This window comes from Exophiala bonariae (genome assembly GCF_035927105.1).
Source record: "Exophiala bonariae strain CCFEE 5792 chromosome Unknown scaffold_29, whole genome shotgun sequence".
In the NCBI taxonomy this organism is placed as follows: Eukaryota; Fungi; Ascomycota; class Eurotiomycetes; order Chaetothyriales; family Herpotrichiellaceae; genus Exophiala; species Exophiala bonariae.
In genome coordinates this window covers 1-27,840 of record NW_027042504.1, presented here as the reverse complement: position 1 = coordinate 27,840, position 27,840 = coordinate 1, and the positions used below count along the sequence as shown (strand labels likewise).

Below are 27,840 nucleotides of genomic sequence, written 5' to 3'. Positions count from 1 at the left end.
GGGACATTGTGGCGCAGTCAAATTAGGATGACGATCAGAGGGCCAGATTCCATCTCCAATTCGAGTTCCTGCTGGTTCGGTTTCCTCGAGCTGCCAGTGCCACTCTAATTGATTCGTGTCGCTCTCCGCTTCAGGGTCTTGGTCTGCATACGAGTCCTGCCACTCGTCATTAACCAACTAACTGCTCTGTACTCCGTCCTCGTCAGATGCGAATCTCGTTCAGGCCGTCTACCACTATCCGCATCTACTTTCTCTCCTACCATCATACACATCTTTCTCGTGCAGGGAGCCTTTCTGTGTCCTGTTCTGCCATCCCATCCCTTCTTCACGTTCTTGTTCATCTCTTTTACCCCAATCCTCCCGCGACTAGTAATAATACCAGTTACCATTGATTCTCCAATTGTTTCAGCCACGGTCTGCCTCATTGCTTTGCGCCATGTTCTGATTGCTCGCTCCCTTCACTTCACGATCTAATATCAAGCCATGGCTGCACCTGGCTCATATTCGGCGTACAAAACCAACGTCGGTCGCTCCGTCACCAAGAAATGGAAGGACGCGAACCAAATCAATTACGACGGCGATGACTGGGGTGATGACGACGACAATGGATATGACGACCATCCTGCTCCTCAGCCTGCCTCTGCCGACGATTTCCGACGTCCTGCTTGGGACCGTCAGTCAAATCGAAGCTTCACCAATCCTATCCCTGCATCGTATGCGCCCCCGCCTGCTCCCTCTCAAAACTACAACAGACCCTCTTTCGATCGAGGAGATGAACAGCGCAGTTTCTCTTCCGGTCCTGGTTTCAATTCAGCTTATCCCTCCTCCCAGCGCGATCCTTTTCCAGAACCTCAACATGATTATGATTTGCCTGCTTCAGCATATCGAGATCAACCTCCTTTGCGGCTGAATACCCAAGGTCCTCCACCATCCAATGCCTTCCGCCCGGGTTCAAGAGGCAGACAGTATCTTCCGAACAATGATTCTCATTCCCCACTGTCTGCCCCGGGCGTCTTCTCCCAGCAACAGCGAAGGTCTGGCTCAAGTAGCCGCCCTCCACCAAGTGAGATCTTTCAGCGATACGACAGCCCCAGAAGACCCGACAGCCGGGGCTCCAACGCCTCAGGCAGGCAATTTCCTCCTCGCAAGGCCAGTCTTGGTCCGCAGTCCCCCGACTTTACTCGCCCAGGAATTGATCCAGTCGCAACGTCGTCGCCTGCTGCAGCCAGTCCTCCCGCCGATGACAGACCAATCCCGGCCTTTGTCCGCCCTTCGGATATCTACAAAAAGATGGAGGAAATGGAGAAGGTGCGCAAGTCGCAAGATTCTTCCCGACCCAGTATCGATTCTACCTCTGTTCGCGTTCACCCCGAACCTCTCGATAGCAAGCCCATGGTCGTTGAATCCCAGGATCCTCCTGTCGAAGATTCGGATTCCGCCAGGCGGCTCAAGTCCACCCTAGATCCTGTCCCAGAGCGTAAGAGTGAATATGGCATGGATAATCTAACCATTCCTGCCTTGGTACAATTTGCACCTCCTGCTAATGATAGTCCAACCCAAGTCACCGAGGCGGGCGTCGAAAGACACCCCACAAATGCCTCTTCGGTCTACACTGATCGTCCCGATCCAGTTTCTGCTTCCACAATCTCGAGAAATCAGTCCATGCACGAAGGCATCCCTGAGGAACCCTCCTCCATAAGTCGACTCAGTTATGGTTTGCCTGCCATTGGCAGGATGTCCAGTTTCGGATTCGACCTTGGTTCGTCTGACCCATTGGGTCCCAGCTCTACAAGTCATATGCCACCAACTCCTGCTCAGCCTCCGCCTCCGCCACCGATCCCTATCAAGGACGAATCTACCGTGGAGCCACCTGCCGGTGGCTTGCGAACCCAACCACTACAACATCAGCCATCGCTGGGCTACAGGTCTATGGTTCAACAAGCTTTTGATGATAGCCAAAAAGATACCTCCTTCTCGCCCGTGTCAACAACCAATAGTATGTTCAGGTCCAACAGTGCCTCCACTTCAGACATTAGTCCCATAATCAGTCATAAACCACACATGCTGGCCACTGTCTCGGCCGCTCAAAGTACCACCCCTGCGATTCTTGAGGAACCATCCCAAACAGACTCTCGCAGAAATACTACCGAGACCCTCAGAGCTGACCCCAAGTCCATGCCATCAGCCCAGCAGGGCTCTATCCTCAGTCCAGACACCTACACTGCCCACTCAGCAAGTATTGATCCTCCCACACACTCGGGACCAGGTCCGGCCCCTGTAGCTACTGGTGCTCCAACTATACCTGCTGGGGAAGGAAACAACTCGAATGCGCCTCCAGCTACGAACTCGCCTATTGAGAAAGCACTGCCACCAGTTCCCGCTCCACCGGCTGAGACTGCCCCTGCCACGGAACGATCGACCTCTGAGGAGTGGAGAGAATGGCAAGCACAGCGGAAACAGTTCAACGCCCAGGCTGGTTTCCAGGATAGCGGACCAACCACTCCGCATCTTCCATCACCCATTCCGCGCACCGAAAGTCCACCCAAGGGCACAGTGAGAGATATAGCCGAAAAGCTCGAAACAAACTCTGGGCGGTCAAGCCCGAACAACATTAGCATGGCGCCTCCAGCACCGGGGCCTACCATCGCAGAGCCTACACGACCCGCACCACAGCTCCGAAACGAAAGCTTCCGCCCAGCACTTCCAGGAGGCTGGCAGTCATATGCTTCTACCGCCCCTTCGGAATCTCAGCAGGCAACGGAACCCTCAATTCGTCCGTCACCGCTAGGTGCACACCGATCAGAGACTACCGAAAGCATTCCCACAGCAAGGGCCCCAGTTCGTGACACAAATGATGGCGTCACTAAGACCGCTTTTGCAGCTGCAGCTACTGCTGGTACTGCCTTGGCGAGCGCTTTCATGGGACATCAAGAGCCAGAGCCCAAGTCGGTACCCAAATCACCTACTCGCTCTGAGATCTCCAGTGAAAACGAATGGGACGATTCTAGCTCGGAGGACGAGGGTGAACGACCGCCAGCGGGTATGGATCAAGCAAACCACGGCCGAGCTGTATCCCCGGACAATTTCAAGCCAGCTGGTCCGGAAACGTTGGCCGATCGATCTGTGATTGCGGCGACTATCCTTCCTTCCACCGCTTCTACAAGTGATAGTGGTCGGCCTCGATCGGATTCGATTGAATATCCTGCTCCATTGCGAACAAGCAGAATATTGGATTCAAGTCCAATGGCACGGCCTCCTATTCCCAACGTTGCCTTGTCTACAACCTCAACCAATGAAGACAATGACAGATTGCAGCATGACATCGTCAACAGCTTGACGCCGAAATCTTCTAATATTGATGGAGATACCTTTGGAGCTAGTTACACTGGCCCTAATTTGGCACAACCCAATGAGTCGACCTATGGGCCAACAGTGGTCGCTCAGACCCCTTCAAACATCAAGGCAGCCATCCAACCCAACCAAACTCCGCAAACCTCTCATTCTCTCGTCACCGTTGGCAGCCCGGTGCCGACTCCACCCTCTACACAAGCTGTTCCCCCAATGCAGAGACCACATTTGCAACAACGATTTTCGTGGGAAACCAGCAGTGATAAGACACCGTCAACTGCAACACCTAAACAACTGAGCCCTGCCGCTACTAATTCGCCCGATACTATTCGGGAGGCAATTCAGCCAATGTCGAGTTTGTCGGGTATAGCTGCCCATGCCGGACAATATGAGGGCGGCAACAGTCAACATACTGTGGATTCTGGACGACCATCAATACCAGGAGGGCTCAACCAGAATACCACACCCTTTTCCAGTGGATCCCAGCAAGCCTTCTCACAAAATGAGCCTGTCAGTAGCCAGCCACCACTTAACGTGAATCTACCAGCAACAACACCTGGACAGATACAACCTCAGTCGGCAGGACTCCAGCATTCTGCCAGTCAGTATCAACCAGGACCATCAAATCAGTTACCCCGATCAGATACAGTACAAGCACAATTCTATGCTGGCCAATCTTCTACTTTTCAACAGCCATCTCATGAACGTGAGACAACACCAACTCCAACAACCACTGACATTACTCCTTTCTCTGGTATCAACAATACTGGGAACACTGAATTTGCTCCGTCGCAATTGCAACACCAATACCAGCAAGCCACATCCGAACCAATGTCGTTTCAGTCCATTCTAGCACTTGGCACTCCTCATGAAAGGATTCTGGCATTTAATCAGAGCAGACAAGCTTACGCCGAATCTGATGGGCAGTTAGAAGGATGGCTTTCATCTCTGAATACATCTGAACATTCGGATGTTTTCACGCTCAACGGACGTGTTTCACATGATACCACGGAGTCGAATTCCGCTCACAAGCCATCTCCGCGACGCACTTTGACCGAGTCGGTGGGCTCTAGACACATACAAGAAGATGGCAAGAAGCTGATGGCGAAGGCGGGAAGATTTGGTGGCAAGGCCGGAATCGCGGCGAAGGGGTTGTTCGCAAAAGGAAAGGAAAAAATCCGAACTGCAAGCTCTGGCGAAAAGGTAGCTTATTGATCTTTCCTTTCTTGTTTGCTCCTGTATTAGTTTCTTTCTGGTGTCAAGCACCGAGGAAGGCTACACGCGGTCCAGTCGCTCGAGGTTTTCAGTATCTTCACGCGATTGATGGCATACCACTCGCGCGTTTTCAATTTCCAAATAGTACTCGAATTTAATCTTGTCTTCGCCATCCTGTCTGCCTTCTACAACGCTCATATGTTGACTTGTTCTCTCTAGGGACGACGAAAGTCGACGGAACTTCCCTCGACGGAATCCAACGAAGTTCTCCCAGATCCACAATCTCAGCCACAGCCACGAGATCCCACATTCCTCGAAGGCCCACCACAAATTCCATTCACACTCTCCCCTGCCAGCCCTCTTGAATCGTCGGATTGGTTCGCAAATTCTAGCCTTAATCGCTCTAAGCAAGCAGATAATACAGGCTCATCAATTGCGTCGTTCACCCAAGATCAATCGAGTCAAGGGCAAGAGAAACATCAAGGTATATCTGGTGACACAAACAAGTCCAGTGTGAATCCGACGAGCCCTGCTATTTCTGCCCTTGCCGACGATGATCACGAAGACGAAGACGGGCTCCCAAGTCGATCTGTTAGTCAATTGACTCGACCAACAGCTGATGACTCACCAGTAGGCTCACCTCAGAGGATTACAGCAGACAGAGACGTGGTAAGGGAGGACGTTCCTCCTCATGTGCAACAGCAGCTCCAGGCGACAGACACTTCTGCAGTGACAAATTTGAACGCGCCCGGGCTCTTACTAGGACAAGCCCATGGCTCCGATGTTCATTCAAGTGACCGCAGCCTTCAGGTACCCGATGGTCGAAGACGATCAATCATTTCCGATGTCTCCAGTGCAAGTCCTAGTCCTGGCCCGGACTCTAGCAAACAGATCAGAAGAAGTGTGTCTCCTGCGGATGATGTTTTACAGTCACAAAATGCTGTAGAAGAGGAAATCCAAAGTCAACCAAGAGAGGTCCGTACGAGTGAAGACAATCAACTTCCAGGTTATGATCAGGTTGTGCCAGAACCTGTAGATTTACCACCTGAGAAATCTGCCCTCGATGACCCACCTCCTCGGATAGATGACCCTTATCAGCGGGCAGAAGCGGAATCAAATCCAACAGTATCGCCCCCAGGAACAGTTCAACAACCCGAGGCTGTACACCCAGGCAATGAGTACCGTGGCTCTCAAGATGAACGTTTGTTGCCGTCAGATGGTGGAGTTGCCGTTGATTCAGCACGCCATTTGCAAGAACCAGTGACTGAGGAGCCGAGAAAAGCATCACCTCCACCACTCAGTCCTGTGAGTCAAGCCCTCAGCAAGGAGATGTCCCAAGTCAGTGTCGACGAAGTTTTTGACCAAGCGAATGCAATTGGACAGCGACAATCAAGATCATACTCGAGACCTTTCAGCGCAGATCCAAATGTTCGAAATCATCCTGCTTTCAAGACATCAGAACCTGAACAGCCCAGTATTGATAGAGCACAAATGTATTCCAGCGAGAGCCCACTACCTAGTGCTCGCCGTCATCTTGAGGAACCGGATCGCTCCCAACAACAAAGGGGTTCTCAGCAGTATGAGGCTACTCCATCTGCAAGAGAGCAACCTCCTTCTGATGGGGCTTACCGCATACCTGGCCCATATATTCAGAACTACAGGTCCCCAAAACAGATCACTACTCCTCGTATTGGACGTAGTGAGACACAGGTCGAGGCCAGTGGACAACCCTTGCCAAGCGCCCTTAGGTCTCAGCAGCAGCAGCAACATCAACAATATCAGCAGCAGCAGCAACCCCAAAATTCTGGGCACTTCCAGCAGACGCAGCAAATACAGCAAGACAGCCAATATCAGCAGTACCACCATCAACAGCAGCAGTACCAATCTCAACCTCAAGCCCAATATGTGGTGGCATCACAACCACACTTGGATCAGGATTCAGGAAGACCTCCTTTCATTCCTGGGCAACAACACGCACAACAGAAGCAGCAAAGGTACGGAGGAACCCCAGCAGAACACGGTAGACAGCAGTCTTATGGAGGTAGCATAACTTCCAATCGAATATCGCAGCAACCAGATCAATATACTCAACGGCAACAACAGCCAATGGCTCCGCCTCCAGCCCCGAGCTCTGCAACTCCAGTCGTACCTCCTCTTGCTGGACGCAAGAAGAGCACTTTTGGGAGCTTCTTTGGGGGCGGATCCAAAACAAAATTGAAAAAACAGGAACGTGCACCCGCACCTGCATCTGCACCTGCACCTGCACCAGTGCCACAAAATCAAGATGGCCAGCAGAGAGACAAGCGTGCGAGCATATTCAGACGTAACAGCCGGCATGACAGTATCTCCTCCCAACAGAGCGGTCAGTACCATAACCATGATCAAGTCGGTCAGCTTCCTCCATCGAACATGCCTCCTCACTCAGCTCGGAGACAGTCCAGAGACCTGATGAGGACTTCTAGTAATGAAGGCAGAGATCAGCCAGTTGAGAAGAAAAAGAGATTTTCTGGCTTTGGGAATAAGCTCTTCAAAAGTGGAAGTACAGCTAAGGCTCCAACCGCAGCTCATTCAGCTCCACAACAGCCTGGTATTGCTACTGCACAACCCTACCCAGATCAATATACTGCGCAGAACTACTTGTCCCCGCAAAATTCTTACGGGCAATACTCTGGAGATGCTTGGACTACACAACAGCAGCAGCCACCCCCACAGGTTTCCAGAGGCTTTTCCGAGTCTTCACAGCAGCAGCAAATCCAGCCCGCATACCCACGTGGTCCACAACGAGAATTCTCACAACCTCAAAGAGCATATACCTATGGTTCACAACAAGGGCGACCAGAATCTCAAGAATACTCAACTGTTCCTGCCAACCAGCACGACAATCAATATCCAACCACGACCTCCCCATTCCAGTACACTTCTGGGACGCCAGGTAGTGGTCCCGGATCCATGCATCAACCTCAATCTGCCGTTTCTCCACAATTAGGCAATGCTTTCCCATACATCAACCCTGACCAACGACGTCCCTCTGATCTACGAATTGACACAAACACACCTAATCGTTCCTCGCAGAATGTCCCTGCCACTGCTCCTGCACAAGTATACCCAAATCGTGGTGCCTCATTCTCTCCTCCACCCCCGGGTAGTGCAGCGCCCCGACCATACGGGAGCAGCAGCCCAGGGTTCACAACCACTACAGCACCCGCTTCAGCGGCAGCGATCCCCGCTGTCGGTGTCGGGCGTGATCACGTCATCGACCTGCACAAGCGTTCTCGTTCACCCAAACTCGGCCGCAAGAACTCATCCGAAGACTTCGATGCGCGACGACGCTCAGAACAACAAAATGGACTGGCCGCCACTGGACTGGGCACCTTCATTTCCAAACGAATCAGTCCCGTTGGTGGTGTCCCAAGGCCAGACTCCGACCAGGAGCGCCCATTCGCCATCGGTCTACCTGGTCTCGACGAGGACGCCGATCGAAACAAAACCCGAGTTCGCACCATGAGCCCCGTGCCACCATCCACACAAACCCAACATTCGCATCACCACACATCTTCAGACCTCGCCGCCGGCCGCAGCGGCACACCTGTGAGTCTCGACGGCTCCGCAACAGGCGCTTCCCATGCTGCCGTCGGGACAGGCACCTATTCGCGCGCCACCCACGCCGGCGCCACCGACGGCCTCGTCAGTCGCTCCGGCACGAGCGCAGCGCAGCACCAGGCACAGCAGGGCAAGGCGATCGCACGCGACAAATCCGTCGGCGGCGCAGCCGTTGAATTACCTGGCTCCAAACCCGACGGTTACGAGAGCGAGGAGGAGGTCCTCATGAGCGCCACCGCGTACCCGGGTCAGGAGTGGATGCCGACTTTCGTGGGTGATGGGAGGTGGGACGATTGAGCCCTGTTTTGGTTAATATATCTATCTTTTAGTTACTTTTTCGATGCACTCACACACATACCAAAATTCGGCGTTCGAGCGTTTCTTTGCCTGTTAAGCCTCATATGTTTAGTACCACTTTTTCTCGTTTTCTGGATTCTTCTACTTTGGGTATCTGGGCAGAAGCATGCAAGCGAGCGAAGCAGGCAAGCGATTATTGGTCTCTTTTTTAGATACACATGGTTTTGAAATCTCTTTTGCGGAAGATATGAGATCGGTGATGGCTGTATACTACTACCACACGAGGCGTGAACTGGTAATATGGCTCATGTTGCATGTGCAGTGCAGTGCACAGGGATGACCTGTTCTTTGTCTTTGTTTTTGTTTTTTTTGGATACCCATCATAGTGGAGCGAAAGAAACAATCAAGAGAGTGTCCACATCATATATTTATCTCTCACCGTAGTTATCGTAATAATCTCTTGAATTATGGCGCTATGCTGTTGATATGAATGAAACGGCTAGGGTAACCAACTAGTTGCGAAAATATGGTCGTCAATTTGGTCGAAGAAGGAAAGGATCAATATAAGAATAAAATGTCAAAACGGTAGGCAGCTCCATTCGCTGGTATTGTTCCTCAAACGAAAGGGCCTGCCCTCCACCCCCGTTCTCCTCGATATGATGTACGAGTAGAACCAACCTGCACATGGATGTCCATTCCGGCGCTTTAGTTGCAGACACCTGAACTGCGGCAAGAAATGAGAAGGTAAAATGAAGCTCTCCACCGAAAATGGACAACCGAACCAACTACACCGAGCATTCAACATGCGTGTGCGTCGCGGCCCACCGGTTCCGCGGCACCATGAAGCGCCGCTGCATGCGCGCCGCACGCCGTGACGACTCGGAGCTGATGTCGTCGACCGCGCCTAGAACCCCGACCATGAAGCGCGCGACTTGCTTGGACAGCGTGTCCATGAATGCTGCTGCCGACGCCGATGCTGATGGTCGGCGTGTGGGCGGAGCATACGGGAAGATCTCGACGATGGGCTGTTGTGTTGTCGTTCCTGGGATGATGAATGATGTGTCGATGCGGAGAGCTGGTCGGGTTGGTGAGTGTGAGATTGAGTGTGATTCCGGGGATGGGTACTGGTGTGGGTGCGGCTGTATGTAAGTCATGGTGGTTTGGTCGAGATCGGGGTCTTTGTGAGACTTCAGGTTTGTGAAGATGGATGCACTAATCTGCGCGCAGAAGATGATGCCAAAGAGTCCGCTGGTGATGGCTATGAGGCGTAGGGTGAGACTCAGCATCGTGTACGTACGATATGTATTTATCTTGTGCCGTGCTGTGGGAGGTCTAGAACGGAAGGTTCAATGTGGCTTGGAGTGAGGAAGCAAAGACGCTCTCTCTCTTTCGAGCGCCGCACGAGCAATAATTGGCAATGCACGGGAATATAAGATAGAATTCAATATCTCAAATCGGTTGCAGAGAGGTTTTGTGCCAGTGGTTAGTCCGTGAGAGCTATATAGTGTACTTACGAGGGTTCTATATGCTACCCCCTGAATGTGAATCCACGGCTCTCTAAACTCGTTTCTACACCACACTCGCCTTTCTATTCCCCATTGCGACAGCAAACCAGGCAGCCAAGGAGGGAGTGGTTCGTGGCATTTCTTTCATCTTGGCCACATGACGGAGGTGGTCAATTGGATATGACCCGATAATGAGCTGTGCGGGTGCTGCTAGTAGTAATCTGCTTGGTCAAAGCGTCTTTTGGATTTACCCATCAGGCTCGGGCCTCCTTCCTTCGCTATCTCGCGAGGCTGGGACCGAGCCGCAATATTGGTAACGATCGTCAAAGATTGATTGAGCGTGGAGGGAATAGAATTGCTGTTCGATGAGTTTTCCAGTATATTGCAGGGAGCTCTGGTCGTCTATGGCGAGGGGATAAGTGCATACCTGATGAAAGCGCGAGGCGGAGGTGGACAATGGATTGCCGAGGCTGAAGAAATATCTCGTGGCTGGGAATTTCGTCTGTGCCCTTTGAACTGCACCTGATGACCACCATCTCCAATATCAGCACATGCTCACTGCAGCGGCTCTGGAAACCTTCAATCTTCGAATCTTGTCTGCCGTTGCCTTGATGTGGTTTTCTTTGGCGGACAGCATCAAGCTCCACAGATTTCTCAACGCACAGATACGGCTCTCCAGTCACCGTTGAAGTCAGTGGCTGCCTCAAACACGCTCAAATGATGTCAAGTTACTCGGAAGAACATGTGAACAAGCGAGTAAGAGGTGACAAGCATCGTCACAGTGATATCTGATGAGAAGATGGCTGGGATTCTGGGACCGAAGACTTTAGTCGGCTTTTCTCCATCCTCTTCAGATCGTGGCAGCACTAATACACGTGTGTCGTAGTTGCACTGAGCAGTGTGTCCTGGAATTGAAGAGATCGTCGAATCCTTGTCCATGTGGAACCGCAATTGTAGCTCCTAGCACACCGTAGTCATTTTGTGCCAACATGGTTCGCCTTGAGGGGCGCAGCCTTGCCCACACTGATGCTCCCATTGGTCAAAGTTGATGACCACGGGGCTCGGTTACGGGTTTTCTAATTTTCCGGGTCGCGCACAGAGGGTGTTCACTTCCGATGAACACCATCATCATTCTTTATCACTCATCAAATTTGATAATTCAAGATAGCAGTCTTTACTACGCCTTCCGACGGGTAACCGACAGACTTTATATCATCGGTTCGCAGGCGGAGCACTAAGTACAAGGACAAATCGTGGTTTTGGAAAATATGCGGTGACGTTCTGACACTTTGATTATTTTTTAATCGTCATTGAGAGACTGCCTCAGAGATGGACGGACAAAGTCAGGTCGGTATATTCATTTCGCGGCCCCACGCCTAAGAACTGTGACCGACGAACTATGAACTGTCTCCAGAGTAGGTAAAGTGCCACATTCTAATTCCGGATAGAGCCCTAGGACTTGGGACAGGAAGGGTTGATCTACGTTCCTGTATCTTACCTGAAAAATAATAATCGAAGCCATGGCGAGCAACTCAAAATCTGCAGTGACAGAGTCCACAACTCGGCTTGCTGAAAAGGACGATCCAGTCCTCTCCAACCTTCAAGACTTCATCGTCAGACATGGTATTTATCTGTCACCATCACTTTCCTTCCGCCGCGTTCCCGGCCGCGGCGTAGGAGTCTACAGTACCACACGCCTTCGTAAAGGAGAGCGCATCATGGACGTTCCCAGCTCTTTATTACTCACTACAGCATCTATCCCATTCAATTTTGCTCCCAAAGAACTCAGGTCGAAGCTTCCGGTCCACGTTCTCTTAGCGGTATATCTTGCCTTTGGCGTGTCGGAGCAAAAGAAGCAGGAGCTACAGCCATGGATGGCGACGTGGCCCAAAGTGCAGGATTTCACAGAGTCCATGTGTCTTTTCTGGCCAGAGAAGACGAGAAAACCCGTCACTGTACGGACCGGTAGAGGAGACGATCATGGTCATGGGGATATTTCAGCTGGTCAAAAGAACAAGACTGCGACAACCTCTGATCAACACATCACGTTCCGCCCAGTGCCGCAGACCTTGACTGGATCATGGCTAGGAGCAAGGGAAGATGGACAGATTCTGGAGTCTGAAAAGCCAAAATTTCTCGACTTACAGCTCGCCAAATTTCAGTCGCATATCGCATTGGCCAATCAGCATTTTCCAACGCATCTCACGAAATCGGCCTTGTCGTCCAAGGCCTCTCAGCCCCTTACCACATTCACGCATGCCTGGGCGAACGTCAACTCTCGATGCTTCTATCATGTGGCCCCAGGTAAGCGAGCACCAAAGGACAGCAATGAAGCAATGGCCATGGTACCTGCGATGGACCTTTTCAACCACAGTCACATGGCGAACTGTAACACGTCGTACGACCGCAAGGGATTTCACGTCGTGACGGAGCAAGCCATTTCGGCGGGTCAAGAGCTGCTGCTCAGCTATGGTGCTCACAGTAACGACACGCTATGGACGGAATATGGGTTCATCATGGATCCCAATGGAGATGACAGTATCCGCGGCTTTGATGAAGTCGTGCTTGATGGACTGACGCCGATCGAGATGGATGTCTTGGAAGGCGTATCATATCTGGGCAACTACACATTGACAGCGCAAGGGCTCTGCTGGCGTACTGAAGTCGTGTCGTGGTTGGGCATCCTATCGAGAAATCAGTGGTTCCGATTCATTGAGGGAACACTTACTCCCGAGACGATTGACCGACTACATCTGCAGAAAACCGGGAACGGGAGTGTCAAGAGGAGAAAAGGAAATAACACGACTGTTGCGGCTCAGGCCGATGTTGATGTCGTGCTGCCAAGTGCCAGAGCTCGCGACAAGCAAATTCACTGGCTGACTCAACTGAAGACACAGGCGGAGCTCAGCGTGCAGGGGTTGACGCTTCTTGACCAGATGGCCTCTGAGAAAGATTTGCTTGACATTTTTGCGGACGTGGAGGAATTATTCAAGGCGCAGGGATTCGAGAAAGCCCAGGTGGACGATATGATGCGATTGCAGGCAAAACAACGGCGTGGCATGTGTTTGCAGAGATGGAGTCAGATACTTGATACCTGTAGGTTGGGGATAGAGAAACTGAGGAAAGAGAACACAGACAAGTAGCCTACTAAGTGATGGATCATTCACGGAAAACACATGAGGCATTGATACTGAGCACTGTTGCAGAACTGATTGATTAATCTCTGTGAGACGAGTAAGAAACTGCTGGCAGCGAGCATCACCTATTTGGTGTTGCTGAACAACGGCTCTGGTATTGATTCTGCTCCAGCACCGAGATTGGTATGGACAATTTCAGCCCCATGACCCCCTGCGAGCCATTCCTACAGTCTCAGGGATGTGACTTGAAGTTGGACGATTAGAAGATCGAATCTGCTGTACATCACTGGGGATTGTTTCCATAGATATCGCCCTTGCAGATGCCCTCTTTTCGATCACTCCATGAGAACAATCCGGTGCAGACAACGATTGGCGGGTTGCATTGCTCTTGAACATCTTGACATAATCGCAACCTCGGAGCAGGACAGGGTCACTAAGAAGATGTGTTCGAGCGAATTCATGCTGGGGTAAGTGGGCACCTGAATCATGAGTGACAGGAATCGCCGAATAGAAGCTCACCTCAAATCGAGTGTCATTGTGGGCGTGTAGAACTCATGAAGCCTGAGCCCTTAGTCTTCACCTGTAGAAAGGATACGAGATTGCCACTCTAATGGACTGGACGCTTTCGTCAGTGCCAGAGGGGTCATATGATAGCTCATTCAACCCTTCGAAGAACCGGCTTTTGACTTTTTTGCCTTCTTGGCCTTTTTAGCCTTCTTCGCGGTTGTGGCTGCTTGGGTATTGGCAGCAGCTGCAGCGCTTGCTTTTCTCGCTTTCTTGCGTTGCTTTTTGCTCGTTGCCTTCTGGTTCGTTAAAATCTGGGGACCAGTCGCAGATGAGTTCTTCTGCTTCTTGCTGTTCTTTCCTTGCCTTGTCATGGGAGGATCGGGCACTGTCTGATCGGGTGAGTCCTCTGAGTCTTGAGACGTAGGGTGTAAGTCAGGTTGCGCCACAGCTGAATCAGAAGTATTGGTCAGATCCATTCCACTGCCCAAGACCCCATCATCATTACTATCCGAAGACAGTGATGAAGACGCGACCTCTTCCGAGACTTCTCCTTCTTCGACATCCATCGCGATCAGCTGGGCCGCCTCCTGCGCCGCAGCAAGCGCTGTTGCTTCGGCTTCAGCATCATCTTGGGTATTGGCTTCGGCCTTCTCTTTCATGACTGCTTCGAGCTCCTTGAGCTTTCTCTTTGCCAACAACTTTTGACGTGCCTCTCGCTCTCTACGCTCGAGGTCGTATTGGTCATTGCCAGCCTACCATGTTCAGCTCAAGAAAAAGGACTCATGCATAGCCGCCCTGACTTACCAGGGCATGTTTGATAAATCTTCCTGCAGCATTCTTATCCAGCACGACAGCTGGTTGGGACTTGTTTGGCTCAGCCTCGATCGCTTTGATCTTTTCAAAGTACTGCTTGACTCTGGTTAACTCGCGGAAGACTGGGTGCTCTTTGGCTTGGACGCCATGTAATCTGAGGTATGCTAAAGAAACAAGTCAATAGTTGTGAAAGGGATGAATCGCACATGGCGACTGACAGAAGATGAGGGATTCGATGGCGTAGACTAGGAGAACGTTAAGTTTGGCACGATCGAGGAGCGGTAATTTCTTGGTGGTGGTAATCAGAGAATTGGCCGAGAGTGGTTCAAGTGTTTCCTCTAAATCCTCCAAATCTTCTGCAAGCTGATCCGCAAGGATCAAGACCGATTTGGTATCCATATCACGGCACGAGTGTGATGACTTAAGAAGTGGTGGTTGATCTCTATACGGAACGGATCTAAAGATCGAAGATCGCAATAATTTCTGGAGCCTGATCACGTGATTACGCGACGTGAAAATCACGTGTGACGTGGAAGCATTTCTCGCCGCACCTGCCATCTTGGTACAGAGTTCGGTATTTCATCGTCATGCAGTGCCAGTATTGCTTCAAGCATACAAATTTAATGCAAACACGTCCACAGTCATAGATACATTACGATCTATTGCTCTTGCTCTCTGATCTATGGATCAACTAGGTTTGATCTTGCCACTGTAAAATTTCATCTGATGAACCATAGATCTGGATCAACGACTCGACTGTAACCCTACCTCCGACAGAAACAGTGGCCCGGTAACGGCCTGAGTCCCATCCCAGATCTTCCGCGAACCTGTGTTTCGAACTGTGGCACAAGCTTGTCCCTCCAGAGAAGAAAGTTTCCCTCTGAATTCTACCATATACCACCTTCAAACTGTCTCAGCGGACCCTTCTTGGGCCGCTCTCCCGAGCCGCGGGCACATGGTTCAAAATACACGCAACTGGCCGCTTGCCAGAAAGGAACCCGTTAGCAGCCCTTAGGACCCGAGCGAACTTCTCGACCATGACAGAACTGGGATCATGGTGGTCAGGATCACCCCCAGCTGAAAACTTGCGCAACGACCATAAAAAATATGATTCTATACCTCTGGAGCAAGATAAAATACAACAGTCAAACGAAGATGAGCTCCTTACAAGGAGGATCCATATCCTGGGATTGGGTAGTATTGGCACTTTGGTCGCCCACTCGCTCAAATGTCTACCAAATCCACCACCGGTCTCTTTGATAATCCATCGCCCTACCATGTACGAATCGTTTAAGAAGCAAGCTCGAATTGTTCGCTTGGTCAATGTACAAAGTGATGTCAATGACGAACAGACTGGCTACGATGTTGACATCCTTGAGAATAATGATGGCGACCGACCTTATTGGAAGTTCATCCCTGATACTCCTAATGGTCCTGAAGCTGAGCATACCAGTCCAGTCGAGCCGCTCGAGAAACTGCCTTCGGACGAGAACTACATTTACAATTTGATAGTCACTGTCAAGGCTCCTGCTACGGTGGCTGCTCTACGATCTATCAAGCATAGAGTCGATGCAAACTCGACGATTTGTTTCATGCAAAACGGCTTGGGACAGATCGACGATGTCAATCGTGAGGTATTTACGGACCCAGAGACACGCCCTACCTATATGCTCGGAATTGTGTCTCATGGCGCTTACATGTCTGGTCGATTTTCTGTTGTCCATGCTGGATTCGGCTCCATAGCCTTGGGAATTCACCGCGATACAGATCGATTTCCACTACCCTCGAAATTAGTAAAATCTTCGCATTCTGATCTTTCCGAAGAAGTGAGAAAGCTGCATTACCCTACAGACGAAGACCTTTTTTCCAATGTTTCTTCACGATTCCTCTTACGCACCTTGACTAGATCGCCCGTACTATCATGTGCGGCCTTTCCCTACCTTGATCTTCTCCAACTGCAGCTGGAGAAATTGTCAGCCAATGCTATCTTGAATCCTGTCACCGCATTGCTCGATGTCCCCAATGGTGCATTACTACACAATGCTTCATTATCCATGGTGCAAAGAATGTTGCTTGCGGAGATATCATTGGTTATTCGAGGTTTACCGGAACTGGAGGGGATCCCTAATGTTGTCCAGCGTTTCTCCGCTCAAAGACTAGAGCATTACGTCCTGGGCGTCATATCCCGAACAGCACAAAACTCAAGCAGCATGCGGGAAGATTTCAGACGTGCCAAGCAGACCGAAATTGATTTTATCAATGGATACATCATTCGGCGAGGTGATGAGCAAGGAATTAAATGTGCTATCAACTTCCTCTTGATGCATCTCGTCAAGGGGAAAACTTTGATCCAACAGGGTGCCGAGGGCGCCAGTCTGCCATATGGCGTCAGACGCATGGAGAGCGAGATCGATGCTCGTGGGTTGGTAACGCTAGATGACCAGAGTACTCCAGCCAAGGGCAGAATTTCGTGAATGACGTTTGTTTGTTGCGATGGTCCATGTGCTCTAATACCGGGTCTCAGCACAGCAATAATGTGACGAGTCTGGGCACCACAACAATAAGTGACGGATGACAGCATGTCACAATTTATCAATGGCACATTTACCAATGATCAAAAAATTGATTATTTCGGAAACTCCGTCTTGCAATAGTCGGTCATCTATTTGATTCAAGCGCCCTTAACTTGAGTGAAGTGTGGCTTTTTCTGATGTCTGATTATCGCATGTCAATATTGGAGGGTTTGATACTCGTTCAATGCCTGTCAGCACTTTCAGATGCATGGCTGATGCATCAAATTCCCACGTGGAAGCAGCCTAGACTCAGATGGTATTCCTCTTACCAAGCCTAGTGATTTCTGGTAGGGCTGGTACCTGCGTCTGACTGTACTCAATTTGATTCTCAATCACCCAGTGAAAGGCCTCAAACAATAGTCAGAATGCCTGATTGCTGACTCCTGATTCCTTTGAGCTTCACGAACATCGGGAAATGAGGGTACTGGATGGCCTTGAGACCAAGTGGAGATATTCCTTATGGGGTACCAGTCTATACTCATGGACCATTACGAGATGGAAAGGAGCCTCTCTGTACGGATAGGAAGTGATCCGGAAAAGTGGCAATAGCAGTTCCAAGAGGTTCCAAAAATACTCAGAGTCTACACCACTTCCAGAGGCACACCAACCGCGGGGAGACCCAGATAGACGAGAAACATGGTCCGGTATTAGTTAGGAGCATGCACAAGTGCCAAAATCTCGAGCACCTCGACCACGGGAACTTGAGCATCATCCCTTGGCGAAAATTGGCAGCAGAGTGATGATGCGTGCTTGTTGAGTTCCGCCTAGCTGGTTATTCTCAGATGCACAGCGGGTGCAACTTGGACTGGGCTAGTAAAGCGTCCCAAATCCCGGGCGAGCCAGTCTCAATCGGGCCGGGGTGTGGCTGGGGTGGGGTTGCTGAACTGTCCAATCTAGTGTGGTGCTCCGTGCCCTTTTCCCACCAGTGGCCAATCTTTCTTGTGGGCGGAAGAGTCTAGGAGCACCAGAATTTCCAAACCTGAAGTTTGGATGACCATGGCTCGTGAGCACAACAAATCTGGAGGTGACTAGCACTAGCTGCTTACAACTAGACAACCCTGGAAAAGGTACGAGGTCGCTAGCTACCAGTACCAGGATTTGGCTATATAACTGGAGGACTTCCCCCAGCATATCATGCCATATCCAGTCCAACAGAACACCACCATTCGCTCACCAAGCTTCATTCGCTACTTCTAACCCCAACTTACTACAATCGTTTCAATACTTCTCACGAAGACCCCAATAATCAATCAACATGCGCTCATTCATCACCATCGCTACCACCGCTGCTCTCGTCAGCTCTGCTGCCGCTGCCCCATGGGGACCCGGTGGTGGTTGGTGGGGACGACCAGGCCCAGGCAAATGTCTGACTGCAGACTCAGCTCAGTACCTCGTTGATGGCTTCGAGGGTCTCATCTCAGCCTACTCTGATGCCAACGCCGACAAACTTCTATCTGATGATTTCTCCGACTACTCCGACAGCATCAACTCTCTGGCCGGTATCCCAGTTGGTCAAGTCACATTCCCCAACAAGGCTGCATTCAAGGCCGGTCAAGGTGCTCAGCCAGCTGTGCCCATCGAGACTCTTGCCATTGAGTCCTTCACCTGCGACACCATCGCTCTCCGCTGGTTGGTCGGACTTCAACCTGAGCCAGTCAAGGGTATCACCATCTTGAAGGCATCCAACGCCCAGGGCCAAAAGGATACCTGGCAAATCAAGACCATCTTCACCGAGTTCAACAGCATCTCGTGGCTGAAGGATATCGGTGGCACCGTCACTCTTCCCGGTCGCCCAGCATAAGCAACTTGTCAAGGATTACGTTTCGAATGCATGCACATGGGACATTAGCGCGGGCGTCAAAAGTTGAGATATTTTGGATTATAAACTCTACTTCACGAGGAGGAACTTTGACGTGACTTGATCATATCAGCTGATGCCGTTGAAAGATCACAGTTTTTGTGCCACATTATTCTTTATTGTTGAAGATTCAATCCCAGCATAATAATACCTATATTGTTCAAAACTATATTACTTCTAGTGCGTGAGTGCTCGTTATTGTTCTTTGCTTTTGTGATATGATTTCAACAAGGTATCCCAACCTCGTACGGGACAGACTGACGCAATTGAGCTTGACAGGAATAAAGGGCCTGCTTGAGGCTTCGGGGCTTGGAGGCGCCGTCCAGCCCCCTCGGCCTGCCGCTTCAGGGCGTCAAGGTTGCTTCCCGAGGTGCATTCAAAGGCTTCAAGCCTCACAAGCCATTACCGCATGGGAACAAGGTTGCCTTCTCAATTATTCAGGGAGGAGGATCACACACCAAATGTTTCGCCGACATTCAGCATGCCCAGGGGAAACCACAGATATTGCTTTCGTAGCAAATTTGGGCACTATTGACCTTGTGGATAGAAACTTGCGGCTCTAATGAATCACTCGTAGCTAAACACAAACTATTCTCTACTAAGCACAGACAAAGAACCACCCGATGAGCCAATCTTGAACTCGATTCGTGCCTTTACAGATGGAATACGAGCCCAGCTGGAAACTCCAGCCAGGAAAAACCCGGCCTTCTCGAAAGTCAAGTTAAGCCCCCGGACACTCGTAACTAACCACATTCTAGCCCCCGGTCTCTGTCGCTTGCCACGACCTGGAAATTGCGAGGCCTGAGGTTGAACGATCTCCCATCTCCTCGTTCGTTTCGAGTCACCCGGGCTTCTGTTTGAGGTCAATGCGCCTGTGGGGAAATTTGGGACCAACTTCAACTTTTGATATGCTCGGGTCGTGATCCCCTTGACTCCAAGTTGGTTAATAATGGCAAGCTGGGCGTCCCTTTCTCCTATTTGTAAGTTGACCACGCATCCGAACGCTGAATCTCGCCTGTAGCTGTGGGGACGAGGTTGCTTGCAGACTTGGGGAGGTGTGAACGAGATCACGCGGGAGAAGCTCCCCAGCACCGCGTGGAGCCGCCCTACGAAATCGCTGACCGAGTTCTATTTAGGCAATCAATTCGACTATGATGCTCTGGGAAAGCTAACAACTATAGCTGGCCCGGGTAAGTGCTCTCGTGCCTTGGCCCTCAGCTTGAGAAGTGTACCTCGTAGCGTAGTGCAGTGTATGATCACTCGCCCAATCCCCAGGGCAAATTGCCAGTGAACCCCTGGCCTATCATTTCTGATCAGCGTGACCACCGACCTCGTGCTAGAGAGACCGTTCGTTGCGACCTTTCAACCTCAACCAAATTTCGCCAAAAGGTCGATGAATGGGACGATGCACACCTCGGGACTGCTGGGAAGACTGAGCTTGCCCGAATTTTAGACTCTGGGCCTGGACTACGGACTTCAAGTGACAGACATGTGAAGACAAGGCGCGGACATGAAATCATTGGCCGCATCTTCACCAATTGAAACAGGTGATGAGGCTGCAGTCTCAAGAGTTCCAAGACTTCGAATTGGAGGCGGAGCTGAACGTTGTCTTTCTTCAGGGTCTCAGGCATTTGCTTGTTCAGGTCAGTGCGCCCGCCACCGGTTAAAGGTGCCTGCCCCATGCCAAAAGTGGCCAAAACATCGGTGGAGCCGGGAGGAGCCACTATAACTAACCAGGGCAGGAGGGCCCTAAGAAATGGATCCCGAGCACCTAAGGAACGTTGGGTCGATTTGAACCCAGATTCCAGCACTCCAGCAAACCCAAAAAGTCTGGTGCCTCGCGCCCAGCCATCACTTCCATTAGCCTTTCAAGCTGCGGAAAGTCTAAAGAAGAAGGGAAAAAAAAGTCCCCAGCCGTGCCAGTGACTTGGCCTCGATCGATCTCAACACGAGGCGGACAATCGTGTAGGTCTACTCGCATGTTTTGTTGAAGGGACATGTGCACTGGTGGGTGACTGATTGACAAGGCCGGCAGGTTGCGAACTTGTGAGAGAGTGAAAAAGGCTCCCCCTGGCGATCGATCGCGGGTGAGTTGGTGAAACAGCAACCGTAACAGCCGTGATCTGGTTAAGATTAACGGCCTGCTCCAGTGCTCATCGCCATCGATTTCCTTTGCTGGACCTGGCAGGCTGGCACTGGCAGGCAATAATACTCGGTCATAATGAAATCAATAACCACCATCCTATAATTCCATGACGTCTGCTGGATGTCACTGCATCTCTCGCCTGAAAAGACTCTATTTTCCCTTCAAGGTTTGGATTCGAAACGTGGCCGTGCAAACAAAAGGATGATCATTCCAATTTGAGCTTCTTCTCGTCTGATCCAACAAGGCACGGGATGACACTGGCAGGGCAGTGAAGCGCCGGGTTGGTTAGAGGGTCATCGACCCCCAGAGAACCCATGTATCTCACACTGTTTGGTACCTTACATAGGTGCCTTTTCCTGTGTAAAGGCTCGCGCCGTAGCCTTCAGGCCAGCTTTATTATGGTTGAAGTCACATCATAAATTAAGCTGACATGACTGGGAGAGAGCTCTGACCCCTGAGTGATTATTTGGTACGGTGCACGGTACACCACAAGTACTACTGTCAATGTCATCCATCATCCGGGACGTCAATAACAATAACAATGCCAGATGAGGTGGACGTGCCATGCGTACATTTGATTGCCGAATCTTGGAGTATCGGTGCGAGGAATCCAGAATGCCACGAGATCATCACAACATGGTCGGTGCGTTCTCACCTTTGTTGGCACAAGCACCAGGATACGACTTACGATCATTTTCGCAGCGAGTGAGGAACGTGTAGACAGAATTCCAGCTAGATACAGCATCTCGGCCGCCCCCGGGTGTCAATGTTGAGATTTGTGCTTTTGCTTTACGGACATGTCTATGCTGTTTACACATATCAATGTACGAATACATAGGTCTTCAGTCTTACTAGATAATATATAGGTTAAGCCAAGGGGACATGTTTGGAAAGGCTACACGAGCATTATAGCCATAGGTGGCTAACGTCTATAAGTTGCGATAGTTGCTCAGATACCTAGGTAGGCATGAATGCAGCACTCAATACCTACGTGCCTACCTACCTACCTGACCTAACGAAAGAAATGATGACGACATAGCGAGAAAAAGGTAGGAGCACCACGTGTACGTCTAAGGACCTACCTACCTTGAGCAGCCGAGGGGCAGGCGCGAGGGGAAGCAGTTTCGCGTCCAACGATAACTTTGGCGATAACTTTGCAACCCGCCTTGAAAAACCCCTCCAGTCACCACCGTCGTTGGAATTAACATTCCTTTGCTGGACATCTTCACATGCTTGCAGAATATTTCTACAAAAGAACCTATCCTTCCTCATGATATTCGCACGCCCCATCACATTTCCGGACTGATTCGGGAAACAGTTCCACCGCCAATGTGTCGCGAGAAAGTCATGTTGTCATGGACTCGGCGACTTTGGGAAGGCGCGAACCAACTTTCTGAGAAGATATCCACGTGAATTTTTCCACCGATTGACATTCTCATTGCTGCTGTTACAGGCGCCGTGATTCATATAGCAGCTCACATCGCAGCAACAAATCATGAGTAAGCCAAAGAGCGTCGTCATTGTAGGTAAGTTTGTCGTGAAACTCTCTTACGCCTCGAAGCACGACTAAACCATCTGCGCAGGCGCCGGTACTGGTGGAATCGCAAGTGCTGCTCGACTTGCCAAGGCAGGCTTTCGAGTCACTGTTGTCGAGAAGAACGATCATACGGGTGGGCGGTGCAGTCTAATACGCGATGATGGCCATCGTTTCGATCAAGGTCCCTCCCTCCTTCTCCTTCCAGATCTCTTTCGAGAAGCTTTCATCGATCTCGATACCACTCTCGAGGCCGAAGGCGTTGAATTGGTCAAATGTGAGCCCAATTACAATGTATGGTTCGGAGATGGGGAATGCATCGAGCTTTCAACCGACGTTGCCAAAATGAAGACCACCATAGAACGATGGGAAGGAAAAGAAGGCTTCGAGAGATATCTGGCATGGATGCAAGAAGCCCACGTTCATTACGAAGCCAGTGTCGTTCACGTACTCCGTAAAAACTTCTCAACCATCTGGGCTATGGCCCGCCCCAGCTTTTTGCCGTACCTACCCGCACTTCATCCGTTCGAGAGTATCTGGAATCGGGCAGCCCGGTATTTCCGGACAGAACGGCTGCGACGGGCCTTCACCTTTGGTAGCATGTATATGGGCATGAGCCCATTCGATGCGCCTGGGACATACAGCCTTCTACAGTATACCGAGCTGGCAGAAGGTATTTGGTGAGTTACAACAAATGTCTGAGGATAAGAATATATGCTGAATATGCTTAGGTATCCCAAAGGTGGATTTCACGTTGTTTTGGACGCCTTGGTCCGAGTTGGTGAGCGATTCGGAGTGGAATACCGTCTCTCAACACCAGTTGCACATGTCAACGTTGACGGCTATTCTAAACGCGCCACCGGCGTAACTTTGGCTTCTGGCGAGGTTCTGAATGCCGATATCGTTCTCGTGAACGCCGATCTTGTCTACGCATACAATGAGCTTTTGCCGTCCTCGCCTCAAGCCTCCTCTCTGTCCCAAAAGCCAGCTTCATGCTCAAGCATCTCGTTCTACTGTAAGTCAACTGTACCATTAAGGGGCTTTCTCCACTGACAAGTTCCAGGGTCAATGGACAAGGTCATACCAGAACTGCATACGCACAATGTATTCCTTGCGGATGATTACAAAGACAGCTTCGATGACATCTTCAAGCGACAACTCATACCCAAAGAGCCTTCCTTTTATGTCAATGTGCCTTCAAGGGTTGACCCTACAGCGGCTCCAACCGGAAAAGACAGCGTTGTCGTACTGGTACCCTGTGGACATCTGCTGGAAGGTGGAGCCGACCGCGGATTGAACCCTCAGAATGCTCAAGACTGGCAAGCAATGGTTTCCAAGGCTCGCAATGCAGTGTTCGACACAGTACGAGTCAGGACTGGTGCTGACCTCCAGGCTCATATTACTAACGAGATTATCAATACTCCCGCCTCGTGGAAAGAAAGGTTCAACCTTGATAAGGGTGCTATCCTAGGACTGAGCCACTCATTCTTCAATGTCCTGAGTTTCAGACCTGGGACGAAGCATAGCGATATCAAGAGCCTTTATTTCGTTGGCGCTAGCACTCATCCTGGGACCGGTGTGCCAATCGTGCTTGCAGGCAGCAAGATTACTACCGGCCAAATTCTTGATGATCTCGGTATGGTCAAGCCATGGTCACCTGGCACACATACCCGAAAGATGGTCAGTTCGCTCGACAAGGAAGGCAAAGTGCCTCTGGACTTGACCCGCAGTATTGTTGTACTACTAGTGCTGTTCTTGTTGGCGCTAGTTCTCTACACCTCGAGGTGATTGGTTTCAGTGTTCATAGACGCATTGAGCCTGGAGTTATAGGTCTAGATTTTCGTATATACCCATACCCTTAATCACAAGATCAAACAACCTGGATATCATTGCAATGTGATTTACCGTTTCCACTCATGGCCTTCCTTCTTGCGGGTGCGACCTAAATGGTTCTGGTGAGCACAGGAGAAGCGCATCTCTCAACGAGGAATGGTGCACAGGATGGATTCTGAGATGGTCATGAGATCAGTAGGTTTGAACTGTCGTGAATTTGTTGACCTGACTTTTCTATCAATCTGCAATGTCGATCACTTACAGGTAGTCAGCTTTGAACTCACGGATGTTCTCGCTTGCCTCCATGATTTGAACGTTTTAGCGATAGGCTGTTCGCCTGGGTCGTTCCAATGACCGTAGTGGTGCATGCTTGTATCGACAGCTCTCGAGTGGGAAGATTTCTGCCATACTTTTAACCCACTTCCGGTGCATTCCGGCCTCCTCAATCCGTTGCTCCTTTTACCAAACTCCTTCATCCTCACGTCAAAGTTTTCCCAATTTATACTGCATCTACTGATAAACTATTAAAACACTCAGTGCTCTGAGCTCCAGGCGAGCTCGGCCCGACCATCTCCTCCGTGGAAATGACCTTGCCTTTTGCTGTTGCTGAAAGTCCCTGACCAGGGCTTGATCCACCATCAAGCCATTCTCGTTACGTACATTTGTGCGTCGGACGTTTGAGTCATCACGAGCATATGTTCATGGTTTGACAGCAAGCAGAAAATCCACAAGCTCCCCTGCATTCAAGTCATCCGTTCCGCTCTACCTTCACTAGATGCCCCATGCGCTCCCCCGTCTGTCAGAGCCTTGCGTTAGATGAGGTAAAGTTGCCATCCTTTTTAGGATGGCTTTCCAGTGCCGTACTATCTTTTTGCCAGAACGACGAATTTGTTTTGCCAGCCTAGGCATGGTATGCGTGTGCCAGTGGAGTGATGCTACTCATCCCATACGGGTGAATTGATGTTCAATGACGCTGACGATGAAGTTATATCCTCCTTGGTTTGCAGCTCCACTCTGTGCGTCTGAAGAAGTATTAAATGGGCTGCGAGCAGCCTTTGATGAACACTCTACAGGTCAACAATTTTGTCGAGCGGCAAGATCGGCAACAGAAACATAAAACAAAAGAATAATTCCTCTCAGTCACAAGAAGCAAGACTATCTTTCATCATGCCTAACCGCGCTCTCGACATCAATGGTTTCACCAACACGGTGACTACCGACAACCACATCACCACTCGTGGTAGCGATTGGTATTTCACAGTCACCTCTGTCTTTGGAGCAGCCACCATCGCCATTTGGGCCCTCTCATTCACCAAGCCACGTTCTCAACGACTCTTTCACTATCTGACCGCGGCTCTTACCCTCATCTCTGCCATCGCTTATTTCTCCGAAGGTTCCAACCTAGGATGGACTGCGATTGAAGTCGAGTTTCCCCGTGGCTCGCCCAAGGTTGCCGGTGATATGCGTCAAATTTTCTATGTTCGCTATATCGATTACTTCATCACCACTCCGCTCTTGTTGGCAGACCTCCTCTTGACTGCAGGCCTTCCCACGCCCACTATTTGGTACACCATCTTGATCAACCAGGTCTTTGTTGTCACCCGACTCGTTGGCGCTTTGGTCAAGTCCACATACAAGTGGGGTAAGTGTCCTTACCCATTCTTCCATGGTCCTTGGAACTGACAATTTCATCTCTAGGCTTCTTCACATTCGGTGTCGTCGCACTCTTCTTCGTAGTCTACACCATCATCTACGAAGGCCGTATCTACTCCCGTGGGCTCGGTGCCGACGTCTTTCGCCTGTACAACGTTCTCGCTGTCTGGACCGTGTCCATCGCACTTGTCTATCCCATTGTGTGGGCTGTCTCCGAGGGTGGTAACATCATTCCCCCAGATTCCGAGGCTGTTGCTTACGGCGTCCTCGATCTTGCTTCCAAGATCGTCTTCGCCGCAGCGCTCCTCTGGGGCCATCGCAACATTGACATCGAACGTCTTGGCATCCATATCCGCGATGCTCACCAGCTCCCTGCTACTCCCGTTGTCTCGGAGAAGACTATCGAAGCTGATGCCGCTGCCGGTGTCACTGCTCCTCCTGCTCCCACCGTTGAGCCTGAGACAGTGTAAATGGTCTCCGAAGCTGATTAGACGTATCTGAGACCCGCTGTATGGATCGCAAACTGCTCGGTCTAGCCAATAGGGCATCATCAGTGGACAGGAGCCATCCTCGACAAAGCCAGGCCTGAACAAAATCCGCATCTTTGGACTCTAACTCAACCACACCTTTCAAATTCTCCTTCATCATGACACGAAACAGGACACTCGTTTCAAGGCTAATGGCCGAAAGACAACGGACCCGGAAGATAATGCTTGATTTATCGTATCCCATTCATCAAAATCGACTCAAGATACCACTTGCCGCGAGCACTGGAAACTGTTGGTTTCCTTCCGTTTTCATTACCGAGCACTTCGACTGCTGGTAAGCTGGGGATGGCAGCAGACGAGATGGAAAATTGGCAGACTGGGAATCTCCATCTGATTATCCACGTAGAGATTTCTGCCACAGTAATAGTAATAATAACTCTCCCTCATATAGCAATCCCGCCTGATCACTTACCATCTTCTCTCTTCCCTTGTGAACCAACCCTCCAATTCGACATCTTGCCTTCGTTGTACATGCCTTGAATAACCGAGAGTTCCGCCGCTGAGCTGCCGTGCAGCCTTGGTGGGTCCGTCCTCGACCTCGAGCTCATTCACCACGACGTATCAGGAACTGGCCAGCCTCCGAGAACGGCATGCCGATTATTCATGTTGTCCTGTTGTAGAAGCATGTCAGGCCATATTGAAAACGCGACTCAGCTAATTGGGCGACATATTGTGCTCAACTGATTGCGGTGCATGTGCTTGTGGATCACTTTCCAAGGTCCTCAACGTCACCGCCCCACGTTGCCAGTTGGCAGCAACGCATGCAGAGTGCCCAACAGGTACCTACCCACATGAGTACTTACTTCGAGGGGCATGTATTACCCCTCCATGTCCGAAGGCTCATGTACTAGGTATTTAACTGTGCAACTTAAAACTTATCCGGTGTCGAAATCCTTGATCTCTTCTTTGAACTCGCTCTTCTAAACTCGTCCCAACAATCTTGCTCTCTAAAAAACCACCTTAACCTCCATACATCTTCCGTCGCCTTGACAGACCAGCCTATCCTCGGAACACCGCTGAATTCGAGTCTCTCGAGACATCAACCAACACGGTATGCACGACAAGATGAGAAAACTCCAAACGGAGCACCAATTAGAATTCATGGCCACTTTTGAGTTGGGATAGTTATCCACAGATCAAGGTAACGTTCTTCGGAGAAGAAAATGCATGGCGGGTGTTCACTTCGATGACTTTCTCTCTCTTGCATCCCTTCTTCATTGAAGCGAGAGATACCAGAGAGAGGAGATATCGTGTGATCTGAGAAATACCGCTG

General features: G+C 50.6%; 8 protein-coding genes across 8 annotated transcripts; 6 read left to right on the top strand and 2 right to left on the bottom strand.

Moving 5' to 3' along the window:
* Positions 1 to 483: 483 nt before the first annotated feature.
* Positions 484 to 8,460, top strand: LTR84_007327 (uncharacterized protein; the record flags this gene model as incomplete). Its single annotated transcript, XM_064850880.1, has 2 exons — positions 484 to 4,551; positions 4,783 to 8,460. 2 exons carry the CDS (start codon positions 484 to 486, stop codon positions 8,458 to 8,460), a joined length of 7,746 nt encoding a protein of 2,581 aa, XP_064702149.1.
* A 785-nt stretch (positions 8,461 to 9,245) lies between these two features.
* LTR84_007326 (uncharacterized protein) lies at positions 9,246 to 9,746 on the bottom strand (the record flags this gene model as incomplete). Its single annotated transcript, XM_064850879.1, has 1 exon — positions 9,246 to 9,746. One exon carries the CDS (start codon positions 9,744 to 9,746, stop codon positions 9,246 to 9,248), a length of 501 nt encoding a protein of 166 aa, XP_064702148.1.
* A 1,739-nt stretch (positions 9,747 to 11,485) lies between these two features.
* LTR84_007325 (uncharacterized protein) lies at positions 11,486 to 13,108 on the top strand (the record flags this gene model as incomplete). Its single annotated transcript, XM_064850878.1, has 1 exon — positions 11,486 to 13,108. The coding sequence occupies one exon, from the start codon at positions 11,486 to 11,488 to the stop codon at positions 13,106 to 13,108; it is 1,623 nt and encodes a 540-aa protein (XP_064702147.1).
* Positions 13,109 to 13,761: 653 nt separating this feature from the next.
* LTR84_007324 (uncharacterized protein) lies at positions 13,762 to 14,821 on the bottom strand (the record flags this gene model as incomplete). Its single annotated transcript, XM_064850877.1, has 3 exons — positions 13,762 to 14,361; positions 14,414 to 14,586; positions 14,641 to 14,821. 3 exons carry the CDS (start codon positions 14,819 to 14,821, stop codon positions 13,762 to 13,764), a joined length of 954 nt encoding a protein of 317 aa, XP_064702146.1.
* Positions 14,822 to 15,459: 638 nt separating this feature from the next.
* LTR84_007323 (uncharacterized protein) lies at positions 15,460 to 16,896 on the top strand (the record flags this gene model as incomplete). The annotated part of the gene is made up of 1 exon (XM_064850876.1): positions 15,460 to 16,896. One exon carries the CDS (start codon positions 15,460 to 15,462, stop codon positions 16,894 to 16,896), a length of 1,437 nt encoding a protein of 478 aa, XP_064702145.1.
* Positions 16,897 to 18,250: 1,354 nt separating this feature from the next.
* Positions 18,251 to 18,796, top strand: LTR84_007322 (uncharacterized protein; the record flags this gene model as incomplete). Its single annotated transcript, XM_064850875.1, has 1 exon — positions 18,251 to 18,796. The coding sequence occupies one exon, from the start codon at positions 18,251 to 18,253 to the stop codon at positions 18,794 to 18,796; it is 546 nt and encodes a 181-aa protein (XP_064702144.1).
* Positions 18,797 to 22,494: 3,698 nt separating this feature from the next.
* On the top strand, positions 22,495 to 24,321 carry LTR84_007321 (uncharacterized protein; the record flags this gene model as incomplete). Its single annotated transcript, XM_064850874.1, has 4 exons — positions 22,495 to 22,525; positions 22,583 to 23,213; positions 23,265 to 23,548; positions 23,597 to 24,321. 4 exons carry the CDS (start codon positions 22,495 to 22,497, stop codon positions 24,319 to 24,321), a joined length of 1,671 nt encoding a protein of 556 aa, XP_064702143.1.
* A 1,212-nt stretch (positions 24,322 to 25,533) lies between these two features.
* On the top strand, positions 25,534 to 26,489 carry LTR84_007320 (uncharacterized protein; the record flags this gene model as incomplete). The annotated part of the gene is made up of 2 exons (XM_064850873.1): positions 25,534 to 26,008; positions 26,065 to 26,489. 2 exons carry the CDS (start codon positions 25,534 to 25,536, stop codon positions 26,487 to 26,489), a joined length of 900 nt encoding a protein of 299 aa, XP_064702142.1.
* Positions 26,490 to 27,840: the final 1,351 nt, after the last annotated feature.